The 17,885-nt window shown below is 33.8% G+C and overlaps 1 protein-coding gene across 1 annotated transcript; it reads left to right on the forward strand.

The window, feature by feature from the left end:
• Positions 1–314: 314 nt before the first annotated feature.
• Positions 315–5,124, forward strand: LOC145580019 (methylthioribose-1-phosphate isomerase-like). The gene is made up of 9 exons (XM_081637336.1): positions 315–475; positions 604–659; positions 1,403–1,561; positions 1,700–1,799; positions 1,878–2,020; positions 2,160–2,265; positions 4,082–4,220; positions 4,305–4,573; positions 4,665–5,124. Exons 1-9 carry the CDS (start codon positions 392–394, stop codon positions 4,734–4,736), a joined length of 1,128 nt encoding a protein of 375 aa, XP_081493462.1. The 5' UTR covers positions 315–391; the 3' UTR covers positions 4,737–5,124.
• The last annotated feature ends 12,761 nt before the right edge of the window (positions 5,125–17,885 follow it).

Here is a 17,885-nt window from a genome sequence, read left to right on the forward strand (position 1 = left end):
TGACACTTGGTGAAAGAAAAGGGTCATTAAGTGTCACGTGACCAAGTCAACACCGGAGAACTTTGGTCAAACTCCTTCATAATCCGGCGTAAGGTAATAACTTACAACATTTTTTGAAAATTAGATAGTCAATTACAACATTTTTTTTAATAGGTATAGGTAGTTTCTCGCAAATTCTGGACTATAATAGGTAGTTTTTCACAAAATTTCCAAGTGCTTAACCCATCAGTAACACGAATATATTGTTCTTCCAAATAAAAAAGAAACACGAATATATTGAATTATTGTTTGCTTTTTCAGCAATAAAGCAACTCAAAACCCCTTACTATAGGAAAAACACTTCAATTTTCTGGGTTTTTTACATTTTACAGAACAATAACTCCATTAAAAAATGGCGAATAATTCCAATCACAGAGAAATTCATGCTCTTCAATCAATCTGCTTCAAGCGTGGTTCACTTCAGCTTCTCGATCAGGTTCACTTTCTCTCTCCTGCAAATTCACATACTTTATCATTTTCTTCTAATTATTATTATCATATAATTTGTAAAAGTCATAAAATTATGCGCTAATTATGCTGTAAATTGTTGTTGATGTTTACCAGAGGAAGCTTCCCTTGGAAACTGTCTACTTGGATATTAAAAATGCTTCTGATGGATGGTATTTTTTATTAATTTTTTCATTTTATTTGATTATAAAAATTTTTATTGATTTTGGTTGATTTTGAAATTGGAACTTTGTTACCATGTTTGTAAGATGCACAAATGGTAGAAATTAGCATATATAATGGGGTTGCATAAATTTATGTTTAACTATCTATTTACTGTATATGAGATTAGATGTACTGTATCTGAAGATGAGCAACACCTTATGGCCTGGTTGTAGAGACAGTACCCCAATTCCAAATCGTAGACTTATCGAGTTCGAGTCTCATTGTGGTGTACTATATGTCTATCTGGTTGGTCATTTGGTTGAATGTGAGAAATAATAATATCTAGGAAAGGTTTTGATTGCACTTTATACTGTTATTCCACTTGAGAGCAAAAGATGTGAATCAATTATATACATAGCTTGAGCTGCTTGACTATTAACTTATAAAGTAATATAGCTCGAGTAAAGAAATCGTCAAAATTATAGTGGAGAACCTATCTCAAGTAGCATTGTGCAATAGATAGCGTCTTTTCATGAAATTAGATTATTCCTGGGATTTGTGGGGTTTCAAGTTTCAACACTAGGTGCCTAAAGGACCTGAATTTATTGGATGGAGTCAGTGCTATTGCCAATCACCATTACTACTCGTTGTTTAGATGTCACTAAGCTTTAGAAAAAACTGATTGTCATTCTTTCTTCAATCTTTAGAGAATGTACTTGCCCTTCTTAAGCAACGTCTTCTTCTAATTCAGGTTTGCAATTAAAGAAATGGTGGTTCGTGGAGCACCAGCAATTGCAATCGCAGCTGCCCTCTCTCTGGCCGTGGAAGCTGCTAACTTAGAAACATTCCAAGGGACTGCTGATGATGCTGCTTCATTTCTTGCGCAGAAATTGGAATATCTAGTCTCCAGGTTTGTTCAAAGTATCATTAACAAGTTGATAGTATAAAACCAAGTCTTTTTTTGAATCAAAATTTTCTGTGTTTGGCTTCTCAAATTGGTGTGTAACTGTGTATGCTGATTTTGCATTCATCGTTTATGTATGTATAGCCGTCCAACTGCTGTGAACCTTTCGGATGCTGCCACAAAACTTAAAGAAATCATTGTCAAAGCTGCTTCCACGTGTTCAGAAGCAAATGCTGTGTTTCAGGTAGAATAGCTTTTTCCTCTTGTACTTTATCACTTATTATATCTTAAATTCATTAAATTCTCCATAATGGTGTCCTAGGCTTACATAGAAGCTGCTGAAATAATGCTTGAAGATGATGTTGCCTCAAACAAAGCAATTGGTTCTTATGGAGCTAGTTGCTTTGAAAGTCATTTGAAAGATGCTAAGAAAATATCCATCTTGACTCATTGCAACACTGGGAGGTATGTTGTTTCTCAGACATCATGATTTCTGATAATATTTGTATCGAGCTATCTTAGCTTGTTCCATCAGTTATTTATCCACGCACATTCTTGCAATTTTTAAAATTTTGCTGAGATTGCTATGGCCTTTTCTTAACAGTCTTGCGACCGCTGGATATGGTACTGCATTGGGGGTAATTCGTGCTGTCCATGCCCAAGGAATTCTTGAGAAGGCCTATTGCACGGAGACTCGGCCATTCAACCAAGTAAGTACATGTGATGCACCACACACAAAATGTTGGTGGCTATCAAATATCAACTATTTTACCCAAACACTGATCAAAAGAGGAAAAATAAAAGGGTGATGCATGGCTTTACTGGCAGGGGTTTTCTATTGTATTTGTAGATCAGTTTACCCCATTGTCTACGAGTATATGCTATTTTTATATAAAATGATGCCAATGCATTAGCATTCATGCATGATGTCTGAGATCTAGCAAAAAGGTAACAAAACTGGCTTTGTTGTTGTTGGAAATAATGTGTTGTAAGCCGTTCACCCCGTATGCTCATTACTATATTTGATTTATCTTTCTAGTTTTAGGTTTGGTGGTAAGGGAAAAGTATTGGTGGATACCCGGTTATTTATAAGTAAATTAATTGAAGAGTGATATCAATGCATTTTTTCTCTCCTTTTGTATGTTCCAATCCATAGATGTTCTTCCTCTCTTGCCTTCCCTTCACTTATTATTCTAAGATATTCCATATCTAGAGACATTTAGTGATGGACCTGATGGTGATGGTGATTTCCCAAATTGGGTTTTGGAACTCACAAATGAGAAAGCCATGGGGTATTGCAACCCTGACACCCTTTTTGAGGCACTTGGGCTTCAGTAATGCATTTTAATGGGATAGTACCCTATCTAAGTATTTATTGTCACTTGTAATTGTCAAAGAATCATGATAATCAGATATATAAGTTAGAGAAGTTGACCCTGGAACAATTGATGCTTTTGGTAACCTAGATCACCCTGATCATATTGGACAGGAGATATCTTATGCTTCTAAACACCTTTAGGCTTTTGGAAATCATAAATGTGTGATAACATCGTAACAGTTTGCTCATGTTTTGAGCTTGTTTGCATCATTATCTAATTTCCAGATTAAATCCATTTTGTTCTTGAAAGATGTGAGCATCCAGCAAATTATGTCAAGCCTAATTTCACAGTACAATTTCACAGTGTTTCTGTGGAGGTTGCTCCTATGCATTTCCTTGGGCATGGTTGATATATTAGAAAAAGAGCACATGTATCCTACCATCCGTGTAAAACTGTGTCACATTGCTTGACATGAGGCACAATGATTGGGAGTAGTACTAGGATGGGTGACCTCTTGGTAAGTCCTCATGTTGGTTCATGTAGCCGACCCCACTTATGGGATTAAGGCGTTCAAAAAAAAAATGTTTATAATGTTGGGTATATGGAGCATGGACATCCACCCGTCTCCTGCAAGCTAGGCTTGGGGGGAGGGGGCTATGAAGGTTATGGCCTTTGTAAAAACGTTATGCTCTGTCTTAAATAATCCTCTGTGCAGAGCTTCATAGGCAGCATAAATGTGGAGGCATGTAATCACAAATTTTTAGACCAGACTGAGAAATTCTATCATGAGCATATGGCAAAGGAATATGTTAGTGATTCACAGTCTAAACTTTATATAGGAATGTGTGCTGTAGAGGACTAGAGGGAGTGTTGATGAGTGAATGAACCATGGGTCCAAGTGGATAAGTAAAATCACTGAACAGGCCATTAAACAGCCAGTTTAAATTTCTGATTAACTGTGTGTTTATGTCTTTAAAATGTGGACAAATTTCTAGTTATTAAGCATATTATGTGAAATATCCAATGTAACATTTTAAGTCTTTCAGGATTATAGCAAAGTCAGAGAAGATTCAAAACGAGCAGTTTGATTTACTATCATTTCATAATTATTATGTTCTTGTGTTTATTGCTTTTCTTTTTCGTTGTATGGTCCTGCCTTTTTTCTCTAAGGCTTTTCTATACTCATGCTTCATACTCTCTTTTACAGGGATCTAGGTTAACTGCTTTTGAGTTGGTGCATGACAATATCCCAGCTACGCTGATAGCAGATTCTGCAGCAGCAGCCTTGATGAAGGCTGGACGTGTTCAGGGAGTCATTGTAGGTGCAGATCGTGTGGCTGCGAATGGTACTGAGAATTGTTGAGTTTTACTTTTTGCATGGAGGGCAGGGGGATAAAGTGGCATTCATTGATTTAATATGCTATTTGCAGGTGATACTGCTAATAAAATTGGAACTTACAGCCTTGCTGTGTGCGCAAAGCATCATGGTATTCCCTTTTATGTTGCCGCACCTCTTACCTCCGTCGATTTGTCCTTGCCTTCCGGAGAATCCATTGTCATTGAGGAAAGGTCCCCAAAGGAATTGTTGAATTCTCGTGGAGGACTTGGAGAGCAAGTTGCTGCATCTGGGATCTCTGTTTGGAATCCGGCCTTTGACGTTACTCCAGCAAACTTAATATCTGGTATCATTACAGAAAAGGTTGATGCTTCACCCCTACTGACTATGGCATGGTATTTTGGACATTTGGTGATGTTACTTATATTAATGTGGATTTGTATAATTTTATTAGGGTGTAATTTCTAAAAACAAGGATGAGGATTTTGACATCAAAGGTTTTGTGCAAAAAGTGGTAGCCCAATGACTTTGTGGAGGCCCGAACCAGCTACTTAGAAGGAGCCGCGAGAAGCCAATATAATAAATAGGTTTGTAACCCTGATACTTTACTTGCTTATCAAGAATGAATGTTTGCGAAAGGGAAGAGGGGAGGGGGGGGGGGGGTGTCCTGGCCTATTTACTCTTTTTTTTCTATGGACTTTATACGGATTAAAATCCAGTTTCCAAAGTGGAAATAATTGCATTATAATTGCAGCGATGTATGAGCTCTAAGGGAGTTTATTCTCGTGATTGTATAGCAACTTAGAGTTCATAATTTATATACATTTTGATGATATATGATATTAAAAGATATTTCAATGATGTCTGAAATTTCGTGTCTTTGTAAATGTGCTGCATTATATTTTGATTATCTAGCGCCAAATTATAAAATTATGCTTCGCTATGGTGGTAAGTAACTCAAACCACTGAGAAGTGAGAAGATTTTGTCACTTGATAACTTGTTATTGATGCTCTTAATATGGCTTTTCACACTTTGTGTAAGAGGGTGGGGTTGGTTGACCTCTGCTCCTCTTTTTTCTGATGAACATTTTTTCTGTTAGAATTTGACTCTTTGAAAATGCATCCGACAGCTAATAACTCGCACAACTTAAACTAGACTTTTCCCTAATGTTGGGGTTGCATTCTAATTTTATGTTTTTTTAATCTTTTTTACTATCTTGAACACCCTGAAATGAGTACAGGCAAACATTTGTTGTTGAATGAATACAGAGTGCTACGTAATTCAATACAAAAGTTGTCATAAAATGAAAGAAATGCATAATTGTGAAGAGAAAAGGGGCTTATTCCTTCCTATACAATAAAAATAAAGAATCAAGGGGACTTTTGGTATGGGACACCAGACATTTTAAAAAAGGTAAACGGAATAAACAAGCTCCATTGTTGTTTATAATGTCATTTAAATCATTCCCTTTACTCTCTCCTTACCCCAAATTCTTGTACTTTGGTTTCTATCCCCATGGTATATACATTTCCTTTCTGCCAACAATGCACTGCCCCACCCGCACCAGCACCAACACCAACACCAAAACCAACACCATTGGCATACCCCACCACTGCCACCTTCAATAACACCTGGAACTACCACTGCTCAGTGCACTCAAAAACCACCCTAGCCCACCCCTCCAGCCACCCTAAACCACCTTGAAACCACTCCCAAGAGTCTCAACCCCTGAAACCACACCCCACCCACTTAATAACCCACCTGAAACAATCCCCACCTACCTGGAAAAAACCCTACCACCTTGAAAACCCACCCCTTACCCCTACACACTCATAAGTCATAACCACCATCCACCCAAAAATTCATGACCATAATTGAAAAAATAATATAACGAGTAAAATTGAAGATGTGCCTTTTCCTATCTTCAATTATGACTTTAGATGGTCAAATTCAAGCATAAAAACTGTAGGAGTTTTCCAGATTGAATTTAACCTTTAGAACTTCAAATATAACCACAGTGGTGGTGAAATACTTAAGGTTAAAGCAGGGGTGGCAGTGCGGCAGCAGGAGGGGATGGGGGCGGTAGCATGGCGGCATGGGTAGTGGTGGACTGGTGGTGACGACACCATGAGATGAAGTGTAAATGTGATGTAGCACGGGTGAGAGAAGGAATAGATGTTTAATTACTATCTAAAGGAGTTACTGCTCATTCTCCTTTCCCTTTCTTAAACAATTTTCTTTTCCCGTTGAGATGTTTCTTTCCTTTCTTTGTATCCCTTTCTCTTTCTCTCTTGAAAACTAAACAGCCTCTAATTGTACTTTTTACGTTGCTTTAATAAAAAGTACAAAATCCAACGTCCAAGAAAAACAATACTATATTAGAATAACCCTGCACTTCAAAAGGATGAGAAATACATTGCAATCTAAATTAACATACTTAGAATATTTACATAGAAAATGAAAATCCTAGACCAAGAAAGCAGGATCGGGAACTTCTTCTTCATCTTGTGGCTTCGGCGGGGATGGGATGATAGGCAAACCAATAGCTAGAAACACAGAGAGAGCAGTGTAAAGGCGGAGGTAAAGATGGCTGAGAAAGCTGAGAGAGGAGGGCCAAAGAGAAAGGAGGAGGATCCATGGGTAGAGGTACAAGAAAACAGGGGTTGGACAAAGGAGAGAAAAAGCGAATGCAATAGTAATGAGCAAGGACCATCCATCTAGGAATCGAATTTGTAAGAGGGTGAGGAGGTTCCTGTTATCATCTTCGGTAAAACAAATCTTCAAGGAAGTGGAGAGGCAGGCAAGCGATGCTCCAGAAATCAGCAGGAAAGCTTTGAGCAGTTTTTGTGGGCAAGCATCGATGTGATCAAAGAAAAAGTATGCTAGATAAGGTCTCAGAAACCAGTTGATAAGAAGTAAAAGAACCCATCTTAGATCATAGTAGTATAAGGATTCCAAAGTAAGTTCAAGCTGGGGTGTTTGGCGTTGCCTGTTGTTGGTTTGGTGGCAGCAAAAAACCCGACATATCAAGGTTTTCAATGAGGGCCAGATGCAGAGGAGTGGGATGAAAGGACGAAAGTAGTAAAATAAAGGAGCTGGACAGACGAGGGAGAAAACAAGAGCTGTAATGAGGGGGATAGAACACCTTTGCCCATGCTGCACTACCAAATCGATCCATAGGATAATGACATAGCAATCATCAAGCTTATATAAGTATGTCCTGAAGGATAATGCAAGGAAAAGGATCAGCACCGCGATAAGCAAGGTAACTTTGAAGAAGCTTTGTATTGATGGATGATAGGAAAAGAAGAGGAAAACTTCTGGCCTCAACATATTGATGACAAACAAGAGGATCCATTTGACTTCGAAGTAGTAAACTTCTTGATTCTGATCATTTTCAGCCATATGTTTAAGAGGTATTTGTTTCCTTAATATAGAAGAATGTCTGGATTTTTTTTTTATAGATGAGGTTCTTTGAACTGATTAATATGTTCTTATATGAAATCTCCCCATCATCCATATATATACTAGTGCTGTTGCTGTTGGTCGGCTAACTCAGCATGGATTTAACAACTGTATGTCATATTTGTAAAAGTGAATATATATATAAACATGTGATGTCACTTATGCGGTCTACTCAAAAGGTTTTCGGTTTTCCCCTTAGAATAAGAGTACAAGTATATATATACACCGTTATGCATGCTATGGTTTCTTTGAAAAGCCTCATTACCGTATATATCTAGTTAAGGTTTTGTAAGTGCTACACTTTCATGTTGACAATTATCACATTTTAATCTTCGTTTCTAAATTTTTTTTAGTGCTACACTCCATTATTTTGTGTAATTTAATAATTTTATTAAGTTAAATTGATGCAGTTGCTTAGGAATGGATGGAGACTATGTAGAATCTGTATTCATTCTTAAATAAAGAGTGTCAAAGTAGAACGCGTAAATAATGCAACAATCAAACCGTTGCATCCAAATAAAAACGAATGAAGTGCTTCGTATAATTTTGGAAAGACCGACAAGAAGATTCAGAACCCTTGTAAAAAGAGCTAAAACTCCCCATAAGAAAACATTAGTGGTCTACCTTCAGCAATATCTACAGGCGGCTGCATTGCTAATCTGGCAAAACCTACTAATTTTAGCGAGAAAGTAATCCTTATCCACATTTTTTTAGCGTAATTAAAATTTAAAAGTTAATTAAAACACTAATTATACATCAAATAAAGTCAGAATGAGGATCTTATATGTCGATTTCCCACTTTGTATTTGTAATATGTATCTTTACGTCCAACTTTTTTATATCATATGCTGATTGAAAGTTGCATACTTATATAATATTATATTGGTGTTGAATATTTGGTCACTTAGGCCGCCATTTATGTCTACCATCCATCCTAGCATGAAGAAAACTTTTTTTTATAAATATTTTTATTCTTGTTATGGAGACCTTACTAGATTTATTAATGTATATCATGAAAAGAAACTGGTTTTATCATACGAATTCTGTTTTTAAAAGTTGATTATTCATATACAAATTACAGAAAGTAGACTACCTCCTAATGGAACGAATTCAACGCCTACTCAAACTACGTAGACTACCTCCTAGAACTAAGTATTTTGAAGATCAAATCTTACACTACGTCCTAGAACTAAGAATTGAACGTTCTAATTAGAATTGAACTAAGAATTGAACGTTCTAATTAGAACTAAGTATTTTGAAGATCAAATTACTGTTGTATATTTTGATAGTTACAATTACCTCAAAAAAAGTGTGGAGCTCTCAATTACCTCAAAATAGTTACAATTTTCTGTTTGAACTGATTGTTTGACTACCCTACAGCCTTCTCTATGCATATCTTTTTACCCTGGAAAAATGTAGACAATCAAATCACTATCACACATATTGCTAATTTGTTATCTATGGTGTTCATCAAATTTTTGTAGTATCAAAATATAAAGTTGACATCTGATTCATGGTATTATGGGTGTCATAGAAGCATTCTAGTAACGAAATCATGGTGGGTTGATGGATTCAGATTAGAATACTTATCTAAAGTATTTGCACTTGTAAATTAAACATAGCTGCAGAATTAGACTGATTGAAGAATGAGATTTTATTTTTCTCGTGTTAAGGTTTCCTTCTAGGCTATCCTTTGTTTATAATGTTTCTCTTTCTTCTTTCGACTGCAGGTTTCAGACTGATGTCATTCAATCATTGTGCTTGCAAAATCCTTTAGCCTAAATTCATCCTTCAATCACCCTGATATACATTATGAAGGTGAATTCCCTATTTTTTTATTATTTAGTTTCTCATTCATTTGCTTGTTTTATCATCTTTCTATCAGCAAAAGGAACTAATATGAATTAATATTATTTCATTCATAGAATTAGACAGTTGAAAGATGATAAAACAGGGAAATAAATTTGTGACAAGACCTCACCTTGAGGGGAGAATATAAGAATATACTTCGTATGTCATATGTTAGAAAATTTCAAATGCAAACGGTGGTGGGGGGTACAATGGTTGTATGTATTTAGATGTCAGGAGAGACCATAACCTCTTTGTTGGTCCTTAGATGAAATACTTTCAACGCTTTCTTCAGTCATACCTTTTGTAATTATAATTTTTAAAGCATGTAGATTGATTCAGCCTTAATTTTGAAATGATGCGCATGATCATGCATTCAAATGCTTACTAGATTGTTGCTGAGAATGCTGACGGTGGTCAATTTTATTCCAAATTTGTCACTTGTTGTGGTACTACTTCTTGCTTTGGGATCGTGTCATCATCATGTTTCTTTTTCTATTGATATAGAACTTCTTCGAGTATTTAGGAGTTTATCATTTCAGTGCTTGTTAAGCTTCTGTTGGATATAGTACTTGGAGAAATGTTGTAATTACTCATGTAACAATCTGAGAAGAGAGTAATAAATCAATGTTCTCTTCGAGTTGATGGCTGGGCTTACTGAAACATATGTTTATGCGATGGTTTAAAAGTCCCAAGTTAATGCAGTGATGTATATCAGTATATGTGCTTGTAACATAAATCTTCTTACTTTTTTTTTTTTTTTTTTTTGGGACCTTGTTCCCCGTACATTCTGTGTTTACTCCCTTGTATTTTTTCATTTAGTATTATCCGGATATTCTGATTGCAGCATCCGCCTATTGTTTTTATTATATACTCCCTCCGTCCCTTTTTGCTCGTCTCGTATTTGGGGTGCCCCTTAATATTTTGATTGATATCCTCATTTGGTCGCTTTTTTCTTTCTATATTTTTCTTTCTAATGTTCGAGTCCACACACAATCACTATCCTTTTCTATACCTTATACCCCGTTCTTTTCACCTTAAATTATTTTTGTTGAATATAAATTAATATACTGATATGAATTATTTTTACTAATTAAAACTTATTTTTATTGATTCCTTACAGAGTATTATATTTGTTGTTTAAAGTTACTGATTTTACTAATTAAAACTTATTTTTATAAAACTAAAGTTATTTTTATTGAATGTGAATTTCTTTTTATTAAATTGAAATTATTTTTATTGTATAATTTTATTTTAAGGTAAATAGAACAGTGCCTTATGCTGATTTATGTGGGGTTATGAAATCTCATGGAAATGTTTGTGGAACTGTTTACTGCCGTGAAAAAAACAACATGCTTGGAACGTATCATGAATTAAGAAGGTTTTTGGTATGGTATCGTTGAGTCAGCGAAAGTGTTGTCCCATATTAGTCAATGAAAGTGTTGTCCCATGTGTAAAAGTAAGAGCAAGTATTGAATGAGTATCTCACATTGAAAAAAAGAGAAAATTATGTCCATTTTATAAGTCTAAGGGGCTACTCCCCTCATTGCCATATGGTTTTGAGGTGGAACCTCCTTTGACTTATTATAAAGTGGACATTCGTGGTGGGTGTGGCCAACCCATTTATCATATTTATTTGATTGTTTGATCATTTGTTGGTGATGGAGGTTGTATAATGTCATAGTGTGGATTGGTGAAGATAGTTTGGTTCCCATACCTCTTCCTATGCCTATACAAAAGAATTGCCACTTTTTTTATTCTTTTCTCCTTGTATCCTTTTGAAAACCAAACTACCTCTAAATGCTTTTCCATGGTACTCCAATACTTTAGTACTAAATTTGGCTTCCAGAGATATATGAAACTGTCTAAATCAGAACTACACTGAGATAAAGGATACTGTCTTAATCAGGACTAGTGAACTATCCTGCACTTTTAATAGGCTGAGAAAGGCATATACTAGATAGTCTTATACAATACAAGTAATATACAAGCGGAAATGAAAATTATTTATTTATTTTTCTATCCTAGACTAATAAAGCAGGATCTTCTTCTTCATCTTGATGTGGCTCTGGTGGGGATGGGATGATTGGCAAACCAAAGGAGAGAAAGGCGGAGAGTGCGGCGTAAAGGCGGAAGAAAAGATGACTGAGAAAGCTGAGTGAAAAGGAGGGCCAAAGAGAGAGTAGTAGGATCCATGGGTGGAGATACAGGAAAACTGGGGTTGGACATAAGATAGAGAAAACAAATGCAATAGTAACAAGTATGGACCATCCTCCTCGAAAACCAAGTCGTAAGAGGGTGAGAAGGTGACCATTGTCATCTTCAGTAAAACAAATCTTCAAGAAAGTGCAGAGATATGCAAGCGACGTTCCAAAAATCAGAAAGAAAGCTTTGAGGAGAATTCGTGGGCAAATATTGATGTGATCAAAGAAAAGGTAAGCTAAATAAGGTCTCAAAAATTGGTTGACAACAAGTAGAAGAACCCATCTTAAATCATAGTAGTATAGGGATTCCAAAGTAAGTTCAAGTCGCGGAGCTTGGTTTTGCCAGTTGCTGGTTCCCTGGCAGCGAAAAACCCAAGAGATGAAAGTTTTGAACAAAGGCCAAATACAGAGGAGTAGGATGGATGGACTGAAGTAGTGAAAAATAGGAGCTGGACATATGAAAGAGAAGACGCTGGCTATAATGAGGGGGAAGGACGACCTTCTTTGCTCATGTTGTACCAATTCAATCCTTAGAATAACAAGGTAGGAATTATCGAGCTTATATAAGTACATCCTGAAGGATACTATAAGGAAAAGGATCAAAGCTACAACTAGAGAGGTAAGTTCGAAAAGGCTTTGTAAGGATGGATAAGAGGAAAAGAAGAGGAAAACTTCTGGCCTCGACATATTGATGATAATTAAGAGGATCCATTTTAGTTCCAAGTAGTTAACTTCTTGATTTTGACTGTTTGTAGGCATATTTTAGTGGTATTTTTCCTCAATATAGAAGAATGATGGAATTTTTTTTTTTTTTTTTTTTTTTCAGAATGTAAGGCTCTTGAGTTTCCCGGTTTACCTATCCGCCTTTATATGCAAGTGCTGAAGGGCTGGGAATGTTTTTACCTATGAACCTGCTGGGTGGCCATCCTTTTTTCAAAGTTAAAACATAATTTTTTTATTTTTTATTTGACAACAGCAGTTAAAACATTATTAATACTCCAAGAAAATTCCAATGCACTCCCTACGTTTTTAAATACTTGCTCTACTTTTCTTTTCTATCTATTTTAAATACTTTCTACATTTCTTTATTTGGAAAACTTTTGCAATATTTAATTAATTTCTCTCACCTAGTGGAACCATCATTAATCATATTTTATTAATTTTATGTTATCTCTCCTCCAATTCTCTTCACTACTCTTGCTTTTTACAACTATTTATTCTTCCACCAACCCCACTACCTCCATATTTTATTACTTTTTTCAATTTCTCCTAAAACTCCGCACATGGAAAAATTGAGCAAGTATTTAAAAACGGAGAGAGTAAATCCTAATATTGAATTGCCACTTGGTGCATATTTCAATAGTGATAGTATAATTGATCTGATCCTGGAAACGTATAGTTGAAGCACATAATTGGTTTATGTAGGTTATCACGGCCCCTCACATGAGAGCCTAGAATTGGTTTATATACACTAACATGGTATCAAAGCCAACGTGACATAAAAGGCGCGGGTTCTGATTACATTTTTTTTTTAACTTCTAAATAACCTTACCTCTAACTTGATTGTGTGAGAGGTTTCAATTGATAGAACCTCCCCTTACCAATAAATAAGTAGGTTTTTAAAATAAATAAATAAATTGTTTAATTCTTCCTTGTGCACAAAGGAGTATTAGTGGAACATACACACGAGTCAAGTTGGTAAACATTTTGATAAAAGTACTTGATTACATTTTTTTTAACTTAATTACATAATAACTAAGGGCTTGTTTGGTATCATTTTTGGTTTTCAGTTTTCTATTTTTTTGAAAACCAAAAACCAAAAACAGGAAACAAGAAAAAAGTGTTTCCACTTTTCAGTTGTCATTTTTCAAAATTATCATGATTTTAATAAGTTTAAATAATTTTTGATTCATTATGATAAATATATGACATACTTTTAAAAAACAAAAAACCAAAAAAACAGAAAACCACAGCAATGTCAAACGAACCCTAAATAAGTACTTTCTTCGTTTTTTTTTATTTTTTTTATTATTGCACCATATAGATTGTGCACAATAATTTTGGTAGTGGGAAAAAAGGAGAGAAACATAAAAATACAAATTTATCCGTGTGATGTAAACATAAATTAAAGAATAAGTGTGAAAAAGTAAGGATATGTTGATTATTTATCTTGTAAACAAGAATATTTTTTATCTTAAAAATAAAATGGTGCAATATTTGTGAAATTGTTTTTAAAAAACAAGTTATGCAATATTTAAAAAAATGGAGGAAGAATAAAAGTTGCATAAAGTCATTGATATTCTTTTTTATAAAGGATTTAAGGGGTAGATGCCGTAATGGTATTTCCATAAAGGATTTAAAGGGTAGGTTCTGTAATGGTTTTTGATAAAAACTTTCCATAAAAGATTTCACCACTTAACCGGCAAGTAGTTTGGGAGTGGGTCAATCACTCAATCAGTGGGGTCTCATGAGTTAAATGACCCGACAATCACTTTGACCCCGTTGATGCGCTTTTATCATCATTATTAGTCCGACTTCACTACTTTACATTTTACAACATTCATCTACAGTATGATTAATGACTACGTAAATTTAAGATTTTGCTCTCTTCCAATTATTTGGAGGCTAATAGTGTTTTTTTTTTTTAACAAGAAGAAAGAGGGATTTCATTAATAAAATATAGCCAAACGACATTTACATATAATTTCTAAGAACTTAAGAATTCCTACAAAAATACACACCTTAAAACTAAATGGGAATTTCGTAAATCTCATGAAAGAGAAGACGATTGGTCCACACTCCCACTCTGTCTTCTTCGAAATGGAAATTCCGCTGGATTTGGAATTTAAACATCCCGCTTAATTTTTTTTTTTTTTTTTTTGGCAAATCCTTCTAAACACTCTCCTTACTAGACAAACCTTAGCTTCTCGTAATATTGCAGTCCTTACTTGTTGCGTTTTTCGTAATGCCCATTCAAAAATCCCAACAGCATTGATTACTTTTAAGCCTTTTTTGTAATAGGTTCCCTCCCTTTTCTTTATTATGAACCCAGATTTATTTCGTTCTCTTAGGATTCCTCTACCTGCACAGCCATTCTTTTGTGGGGTATCTGGAAATGTCGTAATGTTATTATTTTTAAAAATACTGTAATCACTAATATCAACATCTATATTTGTACTTTTTCTTTGTTTTAGGGTATGGCATACTTGTTCTGTCTTGGATGAGATCTATATTTCCAGCAACAACTCTCTTCTGATTGACACTCAATCTACCCCTTCTATTATTTTTTGGTCTCCTCTCCTTTTGGGCTATTGCAAACTTAATTTTAACGGCTCCACCCTTCATAATTCAGCCTCAGCCGGTGTTGTCCTTAGAGACCCTTTAAGAAATCATATTGCTAGTCGTACTTATAATCTAGGCTTTTGTCCAGCTTTTCTTGATGAAACTATTACCCTTCATGAATCATAATGGCCTTCTTTTAGCTATGGATCATAATATCTCCAATAATTTTTTTTATTGAATGTGATAATTTAATTGTTATTAATTTTTTGCATGTGAATTATAATTGTCTGTGAAAGCTCCAGTTGTTGATGGATGATATCAAGACTATTTTGGATTCTTTCTCGGCCTTTAAGTCTTAGCATATTTATTGCGAAGGAAATTAGAAAGCAGATTATGTCAGTTCTATTGGCTATTACTTCAACCCACTAGATATTCACCCGTAGGAAATTACTTCAACCCACTAGATATTCACCCGTAGCAAATTTTCTTCTTTTCTACAAAGTAGTCAGATGAGGGAATGATCTTGCGAGAAGACGTTCTTAATCTACATCAAGTATCTTATCTTTTAAAAAAATGATATTTCTTTTTCGATCCAATTTTTTTATTTTTTTAAAAATAAATAAATTGTAATGTTGGGTTTGATGCTTGTATATTCATTTTATAACATGAATATAATTAATTACTTCGTATAATTTAGTACTTTCTCCATTTTTTTAGCTGCAATATTTTTATTTAATTTTTTTATTCCTACGGTCCTACCTTATCTGAAATGAATTTCCATGTTGATTCAAATTGCAATATGATTGCTTTTCTTTGGATTGAATTCAGATTACGATCTCTATTTTTTACCTTAAAATAAAGACCCTTTTAGCAATTAGTATAAGTTGGTCCCATGACCAACAACTTTGACTGGTCCTTTGTTTTGAAAAATGAACCTTTAATATAATAAAAATGAACATTTTTCTGCTATAAGATGTTAATTCTTATAAAATCAAATGTTCTTTTTCATGTTACATGATATTCATTTTTATAAAATTAATGTTCATTTTTTTTATTAATACATATTTTTTGGTATTCTCAGTTGTATAAAAATGTTCATTTTTATGCTAAAAGATGTTTAGTTCACATTTGTATCAAAAAAAGGTTATACATTAGCATTTTGTTCATTATTGAAAAACATATTGTTGATTCATTTAATCGGTGTTAAATCATAGTTTTACAGCATGCAAGACATTCTTTCAAGAGAATTGAACAAATTAAGGTATTTTCCTTGTAACATATGTTCTTTTCACTTTAAAACATACATAGTTACATAAACTATATTTTGTAAACTAAAAAAAAAAAGTTGGATGTTCATATTCAATAAGTCTACTAATGTTATCAATTTTAACAAATAAAGTTCATAATTCTAACACTATTTTTTTATATACTTAGGGCCTGTTTTCTTCAGCTTAATTTTAGTTTAGTTTAGTTTAGTTCAGTTCCTAATTTCCTTCTCTCATAAATAATTTATTTCAATCCACTTCAGTTTAGTGCAGCTCGCTCAGTTCAGTTCAGTGAACCAAAACATGCCCTTACTACTTATACATATTTAATATATATGCAATAAAAGTACAAATGTTATCTTGTTCAAACGCATGAAAAGTGAATTTTTCATTTGTTTATGGAAATTTTGACTTTTGATGCCTCAAAAATGACCTCTGCTATCTTTTGGTACCCATTTAAAATTTTATTTTGTTTTGGTACCTATTAAATTCTAAAAGTATCTTTTGGTACCACTTACAAATTCCATAAGGGTTCCGTTAGTAGTGGTTAAATAATTTTTTTCTCTATTTTCATGCCAAAAATGTTCCGTTAAGGTTTTGGGGGGCATTTTAGCTCTTAAGGGCCAAATTGAGCTCGAAATCGACAAAAAAACGTTAGTACTTCGTTTTGCGTGTCATAAAATATACCGATTTGCAAGTCATTAATTTTTTAGCCGTGAAAATTGTAGGTTTTGAGAGTCGATTTAGGTCTTAAGGAACCAAATTGAACTCGTAATTTGCAAAAAAAAAAAAAAAAAAAAAAAAAAAAAAAAAAAAAACTTAAATGTCTCATTTTGTGTGTCCAAATCGTTATTATGGACACGCAAAATGAGACAGTTTGCGTTCCTAAAAAAAATATGAGACACTTAAGCCCTGTTCTTTTGAGCTTCTGGACAGAGTAAAGCAGGGGTCAACAGAGTAGATTAAATTTCAACAGAGCAGAGCAAAGCAGAGCAGAGGCGAGCCGAGCCGAGCCGAGCAGAGCAGATTTCAACATTATTATTAATACTATTATTAATGTTATTATTATTAATGTTGTTATTATTATTATTACTATTATTATTACTATTATTATTACTATTATTATTATTAATACTATTATTAATGTTATTATTATTAATGTTGTTATTATTATTATTACTATTATTATTAATACTATTATTAATGTTGTTGTTATTACTATTACTATTACTATTACTAAGTGCATATACCATTGATTTAGGTGAGTGAAAACATAAATATATGTATACCATATTTAACATATGTTAATAGTAGAAAGATAAAAGACAACGGTTTACTTATATTTATTTCACAAAAATTTTAAAATAAAATGATTTAATGAGTAATAATGATTTTACTTATAAATTTGTCTTAATCATATATTTTATACCCTAAATATGATAATGATATACAAAGTACTACTTGAAAACAACCTCTTTTTTTTAATTCTTAAATTGTATGGAAAGATTTGAAAAATAATTCAACTCGATGAACTAACAATCAATACCCACATACATATAATGTTTCTACACATTGTGATTCTAATATCAAATGTTTATAAAAGAAATTGT

The sequence above is a fragment of the Chenopodium album genome, chromosome 14 (genome assembly GCF_948465745.1).
Source record: "Chenopodium album chromosome 14, dcCheAlbu1.1, whole genome shotgun sequence".
NCBI lineage: Eukaryota > Viridiplantae > Streptophyta > Magnoliopsida > Caryophyllales > Amaranthaceae > Chenopodium > Chenopodium album.

Bases quoted from the DNA above. Each gene is read 5' to 3' on its own strand.
- LOC145580019 (XM_081637336.1), top strand. From the start codon at position 392: ATGGCGAATAATTCCAATCACAGAGAAATTCATGCTCTTCAATCAATC. The intron at 1,800-1,877 runs GTAGAATAGCTT...ATGGTGTCCTAG, and splicing joins AAGCAAATGCTGTGTTTCAG to GCTTACATAGAAGCTGCTGA. The intron at 2,021-2,159 runs GTATGTTGTTTC...TTTTCTTAACAG, and splicing joins ACTCATTGCAACACTGGGAG to TCTTGCGACCGCTGGATATG.